At 29.2% G+C, this 7417-nt stretch overlaps 1 protein-coding gene across 5 annotated transcripts in view; it reads left to right on the forward strand.

Annotated features, from left to right (window-relative positions):
* The window catches only part of LOC118439898 (uncharacterized), a 10988-nt gene extending 3775 nt beyond the window's left edge, over window positions 1-7213 (forward strand). For 2 of the 5 annotated variants that reach the window (XM_035862159.2, XM_035862160.2), the window contains exons 3-15: window positions 949-1491; window positions 1646-1894; window positions 2319-2586; window positions 2698-3068; window positions 3370-3801; window positions 3895-4068; window positions 4152-4319; window positions 4397-4648; window positions 4793-5079; window positions 5175-5277; window positions 5394-5588; window positions 5725-6729; window positions 6822-7213. In XM_035862159.2, the coding sequence (XP_035718052.2) occupies window positions 949-1491; window positions 1646-1894; window positions 2319-2586; window positions 2698-3068; window positions 3370-3801; window positions 3895-4068; window positions 4152-4319; window positions 4397-4648; window positions 4793-5079; window positions 5175-5277; window positions 5394-5588; window positions 5725-6729; window positions 6822-6914 (4140 nt within the window). In that variant the 3' untranslated portion in view covers window positions 6915-7213. Of the gene's footprint in view, window positions 1-948; window positions 1496-1645; window positions 1895-2318; window positions 2587-2697; window positions 3069-3369; window positions 3802-3894; window positions 4069-4151; window positions 4320-4396; window positions 4649-4792; window positions 5080-5174; window positions 5278-5393; window positions 5589-5724; window positions 6730-6821 lie in introns of those variants that run through there. The other 3 variants (XM_035862162.2, XM_085661222.1, XM_085661221.1) reach the window with 3 other exon arrangements.
* Window positions 7214-7417: the final 204 nt, after the last annotated feature.

The following is a 7417-nucleotide window of genomic DNA, read 5'->3' on the forward strand; positions in this document are numbered from 1 at the left end:
TCACTTAATCAATTCATTCTCGATACAATGAAATATTTTCCAATTAGAGTTTCTAATTTTCTTCTTTTTTTTTTTTTTTTTTTTTTTTTTTATTATTTCACATATCTCTAAAATAATCGACGTTGTCAAATAATCGTAGTAAAAAAATTTCCGAACGTTTATTAATCTATCTGACGAAATGAAATTTTTTTTCAAAGGAAACTTTCGAATTCTTTTCATTCGGTTGGAAGTGAATATTTTTTTTTTTTTTTTTTTTAATTTGTTAAAATAATAACGACACTTGATTGTATCAAGTCGATAGAATAAATTTTCTAATTGCAATTTCTTGCTTCTACGATTTTCTCTTTCTCTCTCTCTCTCTCTCTCTCTGTTTTTCTTTCTTTTTTCTATATATATATATTCGGAAATGAGCGTCACTTTATTCTAAATTCTAATTTTTATTTAAATTCTAATTTTTTGGAAACACATAACAATCATTTAATTCTAAAAATAATGTAATATTAAAAAAAATCAAGCCTTAACGAGATTAATTCTTAGTGTGTGTCGATTTGAAAGAAAAAAAAAAAAAAAAAAAAAAAAAGAAAGAAAAAAATTAAAAATTAAAAAATTAAAAAATAAATAAAAAGACAAAAAATAAAAAAAAAAGAAAAATATAAAAAGATAAATAAGACGATTAAATTTAATTCAAATATCAATGTATATACTTGCACGTGCTTTTCATTCTCATTTGCCATAGTTGGACAGACAAATTGGCTTATATCCAAATACTATAACAATTTCTGTATATGCATAGTTGGAAAATACCTCTGAATCATGATCATGATCATCAATTATATATATATATATATATATATAATTCTTTAACGATAGTATAAATTATTTCGTTTCAATTTAAAAAATCATTTTTCAAATAATCATTAAATAATTATCTTCAATCGATCATTACAGATGACTTATGCCACGCGAAGAACAATTGGAGAATCTAAAAATTCTACGTTGAGGTTGCAAAATCATGATAATATGGAGCTTTCGCAGATAATTTTACAATTAGCTAAGGCTAATCAACAATTGGCCAATGCTCATACAACGGCCTTGGCACAATTGGAGGGACTCTATCTAGAATTACAAAGGGAAAGAAGTACACAGAAAATCATTTCTAATAATAACGAATTAACTTCGTTAAATATTGCAACGAGAAAAAGACTGATCAGTCAGGATACGAAAGGAGAATCAAACGAAGAGGATGATGATATTAGAAGGAAGTTTGAACGTCGAATCGATAGATTGGAAAGTTTTATATCCGATAGATCCAATTGTTTTCGGTACGAACAAAGAAATAACATTCGGGATAGATCAACTCACGTAGAATTAAACAAATCTAATGAATATTCTAAAGAAGAATCGTTTTCACGTATTAATCGATATTATAGGGAATACCCGACGAATTCTCAGGATGATGATACAATCGTTAGGAATAATGAAAATAAAGGAGCAAGTATATTATTTATCAGATTTTACTTTCTTTTTTTCTTCTTCTTCTTCTTCTTCTTCTTTCTTTGATTCATTTTATTCGTATCCTAATTTTCTGATTCGAGAATGTATTTTGTTTTTTCTCAAAATAAAAAAAAAAAAAAAAAAATAATAGGTGACGGAAACAACAAGATCATCCTCCAACATAAATTCGGATAAAATAATTGAAAGGAGAATGAGATCTTACGACAAGCATGATCAAGGACACGCCGATAGAATTACCAATGACGAAATCTTACAATTATATGAGGAAATACGTGAATTGAAAGCTGACAAAATTGAATATCAAAATGTTAACGAAAGATTAAATGCTAATATCGTGGAACAAAAGATATATATCGAAAAGTTATGTAAGGATTACGAGGTAATTTATGATACATTTATACCGACATTTACAGATTTCGATATTACCGATTGCCTATTATAATATCTCGCCTTCTAATTTCTAATCGAGCCACGCGATTGATTTTACTTATTTTCTTCTTTTCTTTTTTTTTGTTTGTGTGTGTGTGTCTCTCTTTTTTTTTTTTAAAGAATATCAGCAAAAAGATGAAAGAAATAAAGAAAAAAAATTACTTTATATTTCTTAACACGCATATGTAGACGTCGCGAAAGTAATTGTTGAAATTTAGAGTGGAGCTTGAACGAACGTAACAAAAAAAAAAAAAAAAAAAGAAAAGAAAGAAAAGAAGAAAAAAAGACAGCATGAGAAGTTACTAAATGTAAACCTCGATTAATTTAAAAACGAAATGGGAAAGATGTTGTTGAAGGAAATGATCTCGTTTCAGTTGGAAAAAGATATAGCCGAGGCTCGGATAAAAGGTTTAGAGGGCGATTTGAAAAGGATTATTATAGAAAAGGAACAGATTAAGGATATTGAGAATGAGAAGGTATTAATGTTGAACGAACAGTTGGCCGAGGAAATATCTGATAAGAAGAAACATATGAAGATTTTGGACGATGCACTGAATGAGATTCAAAGACTGAGGGAGGGTATGAAGACTGATATGAAGAAAATTAACGAGGAGATTATTTCATTAAATAAAGATGACGTTGGTAATAATTTTTTTTTTTTTTTTAAATAAAAAAATCGATAAATTAAGATCAAATAATTTTATTAATTAATAAAGAAAATAATTATCGAACAAATTATAATAATATTATTAGAATCTACGGGAACAACGGATAATAATATATCGGAAGGTTCTACGGCAGATCGTACGATCGTTATGGATTTATTTAAAAAAGAATTAATATTGAAGAGAGAAGCAAGACAAAGAGCAATCGCTGCTGTATCATCGGAAATGGAAAGGCTTAGGCAAGAATTGGAAGCAGAAAAGGAAGCTCATTCCGAAACATCAAGAGTACTTGATCTGATAAGATCTGGTACACAATCTGTTAATCAAAATGATATTAGTATCGTAACGTCCGTCGATAGGAATGCTAAAAGATCTAAATCCATCGACGAGGATTCAGATACGGATAATGAAATGTTGCTTAGACGTATCGAGGTTCAACGTCTCAGTAGTATCTTAAAGGTAACACTTTTTACAAAAGTATTTATAAATTAATTTAAATACAATAAACGCGTTTATTTTATTATCTATTATCATTTAATAATGTGGATTAAAAGAAAAAAAAAAAAAAAAAAAAAAAAAAGAAAAAAAAAATAATAATAATAGATAATAAAGTATCTGCATCAAGTATTTTATTTTTTGTTTGTTTTGTTCGTATTGTACCTTTTTCTCTCTTCTTTCTTTTCTTTCTTTTCTGTTTTTTCTCTTTCCTTTTCCCCCTTTTTTTCTGTTTTTTTTTTTTTGCTTTTCTTTTCTTCTTTAGGTTTCTGATGAATTACGTAACAATATTCGTTTTCAAATCGAAAAAGTGGATGATCTACGTTATCAACTCGAAAGCGAACCAGAACAACACCGATACATAATTCGTTGTTTAACAGACGTCACGAACAAAACTAGAGATACATTGAATACCCGTGAACATCGTGCCAATGAATTAAAGGATAATTTAGCACGTAATCTTGCACGATTAAATGACAGAAGCTTTTTGGATTATAAGGACGACGTTAGCGCCGAATGTGAACGTCAATTGGAAAGTATAAACAGTTTGAAGAGTTTGTATAACGAAAGATTAAGAGTATTAAACGAATTGAAGGATGCCGCGATTAAAGAGCTAATCGACGTCAAAGAAAATCTTAAACATTCGTCGAAGGAATGCGAAGGTTTGGAAGAGGATCTCAGAAAAGCTGAGGAAAAGGTTATTATTATTATTATTATTTTTTTTTTTTTTTTTTGAAAATATATATATATATCAATACTTTTGTAATACCTAAATTCATCATTTTCATAGATCGACGCGCAAGATACGGAGATCTCAAATTTGGAATCTCAATTGGGTTTGACAAAAGCAGATTGTAGGGATCTACAAAATCAAATGTCCCTGATCAATAGTTTGTTCACTCAAATGCTTTTAGGAGCTTCTTCCGCCGACATGGATCTCGACAGATTGTCACAATTATTACAGGTATCAATCAATTAATTTTACAATCATTCGTTCGTAGACATATAAATAATTATATTATTTTCGATGTTATTTTTATCAATTAGGAAAATCGTGATCTCATAACTGACATAGCTAGGGACAATGGAACCGAGGCTGCTGCACTTCCAAAACTATTGTTGGATCTGGTGGAACAGGTTGACGGTAATAAAGGATTACAAAAACGTAATGAAGATGATCAACAGCACGAGGAAATTGCTCACAATTTACCGAAGGTTTTTTTTTCTTTTTTATCAATACATTATCAGTTTTGTTTTCTTCCTTTATCTTCTTTTGTTTGTCAACAATAAAGGTATGGCGCGTTTTGTTGGAACTATTGAGTTGTCATGCTGCTGCCTCGCAAAATGCATCGGCAACTTCCTCCTCGGATTCAAACAGTTGTTACAAATCGGTCGACACACCAACTGGCCCGAAATTGGTTATATCGGTTAGTAAGACTTACATTCATTTGAAGGAATTAATCCTTGAGAAGAAACATTTGGAAAAGGAAATGAATCGAATGAAACAATTGAATACACATTTGGAAAGCAAACTAGGTGAACAGGCAAGTTTATATGATTTTATTATTTGTAATATTTCTCTTTCTTTCTTTCTTTCTTTCTTTCTTTCTTTCTTTTTCCTATTGTTTTTCTTTTCTAATAAATATCTATACGTTTATATATATGTACATATATATATATATTTACAGGAAAAGAGACTGTCAGATGTTACTGCCGAATTAAGCAAGACATGGAATATTGTTGGACGAATGCAAGCACAACATCAGCAATTGCATACGCATGAGAAAATTCTTAGATACGAGTTACAACAAAAACGTAAGATGTTACAGGAATTGAAATTAGAATTGGAATATTGCAGAGAAAAATGGGAATCGGCGAGACAGAAGAATACTAATACCGAATTAGAATGGCGCAGTTTAAGACGTGAATTTGCGGCAAGAAAAATGTTATCCGTACATGATTCTGTTAATAACAGGTAAATATATTTTACAATATTAATTTTACACATTTATCATTTGTAATCATCATAGATAAGCATATTTCTTATTTATTTAAATACTTTTAATTTAGCGCCGAGAGTGGATTTAGCGATGAACGAGGCGATGATACAGACGAAGAGGATGAAACTGTCGAAGACAGAGTCCGAATGGGTTTAACAAGAAGAAATAGAAAGGTCAATAACGATAATCTTATCATAATACTATATTAATAGATTAAATAATTCTAATTTTTATTAGGATATAAAATGCGTTTACTTAAATAATATAGATCGTTTAATTAACGTTTTAGGAAAGTCCCAAAACTACGACAATGTCAACGGCAGAGTTAGAACAATCTTCTAATGATAACGAATTAGAAGAGGATAGTTCTTCTATTGCTTCAACGATTCAAGTATCCGTATCTAAACAAGATATTAAATTAGATGATGTTAAGATCTTGGATACGGTATCATCAATGGAACCTACAACTACTCAAGAATCTAACGTACGTCTTTCCTTTTTTCCTTTTATTTTCATTAATCAAATTTTACATTGTAATAACAATAATAATAATAATAATAATCGATAACACTTTTTTCTTTTTTTTTTTCTTTTCTTATTTGTTTGTTTGTCTTTTATAGCTCGCGTCAGATGTTTTGCAACAATCTTTAGATCCCTTGGATCAAGCTTTGACCACCGTAATACGTAATCTTATAAGGATCGACGATGACGGAGAATCGAGTAGCGACGAATTCAATTCAAGAGAAAACATTACATTGCCATTTATAAGTTATATCGATAACGTAACATCCGAAGATAATCAACAGGATCATAATGATGATCTATCGATCGAAATAGACTGTCCTAGTAATAACGAAACGAAAGATAATATAGATATTCAATCGTGTTATTCTACGTCCGATAGAAATACATTGGATATTTCTAACATTACCAATGACAATGTCGAAATGACAATAAAATTAAACTCGAATGATACATCAGATAATCGAAATAATGTTATATCTAAGAACGACGTAACTATGATAATTGAAAATGTATCTAATAATGATATTCCATTGATATCATCAAGTCCAACGCCAATATTTTCAATTGGACCATTTCCTGTAACAAAAAATAACAATTCATCGACTAATCAATTGTTTACACCGATATTAAATGTATCGAATGAAATTAATTCGACGATAGACGATAGATCGTCTGGTTTAATGAATATAAAAGAGGACGAATCATCGTCGTCATCATCGTCATCGTCATTATTGTTAATAAATATTAACGATAACGATAATAAATCGACATTGAATTTAGACTCGAAAGATTCCAACGAAGAGGTATCTTCTGTCAAGAACGAAGATACTGAGAACGAAAAGGAATCGAAACCAAAGTCAGATTTAATTAATACACCTGAACAAGTATTGACGGCACGTGCTGACAGATTAAAACGTTTGGAAGAACAAGCTGAATGGTTGATGAAAAAGATGAATGATACTAATAGAAGAGGTTCTGCACTTAGCACGAGATTGGAAGCATTACATGAAACTTATGGTGAACCATCGGCTCCGGTTCCGGACGTTCTGCAAAATCGACAATTAAGATCAACAACCACCCCTTCGTCCAATCTTATTCAAGTATTATTATCGATTAAAATTTTAATCTATAAAAATCTATAAAAATATTCAAATAAAATTTTTCTATATTTAATATAATTATCGTTCAACAGGGAAATGCATCGTCCTGTAACGAAGATAATAAAAATCATCAAACGTCGAGTGAAGATAAGGATATCGATAAATCAGTCGATGATGATAAATAAATCATAATGGATTCTGCGAGAATTAAAAAACTAAAGAAAATATACAAATGATAAATCCATTATTGTTTATAATTCTTCTTCTTCTTTTTTTTTTCTTTTCTTTTCTTTTCTTTTCTTTTTTTTTTTTTAGTCTATTTTTTACCAGTACACTTCGTGTTTAAGCATTAATAAGATTGTTGATATATTATCTGTTGTTCCTATTTATAATTAAGAATGAATGAAATGTACAAATTTAATCAAACTTAATGTTACCAAAGATGTATCATGATGATCCAATGGTTATAATAAATATAATATCCCAGATATATATATGTATATATATATATATATATATATATATATATATATATATATACACACACATATATATATAGAGTCTTATCTTCAATTTTTCTTCACGTATATTTATAATCTACAAATAAGAAATATAATCAATAAAATATGGATATTTTATTGTGATCTTTCCCACACCGTATTTGTATCTCAAAAGTCATAGTATCAAA

This window comes from Vespa mandarinia, chromosome 14, assembly GCF_050613455.1.
Source record: "Vespa mandarinia isolate Hongniang chromosome 14, ASM5061345v1, whole genome shotgun sequence".
Lineage (NCBI taxonomy): Eukaryota > Metazoa > Arthropoda > Insecta > Hymenoptera > Vespidae > Vespa > Vespa mandarinia.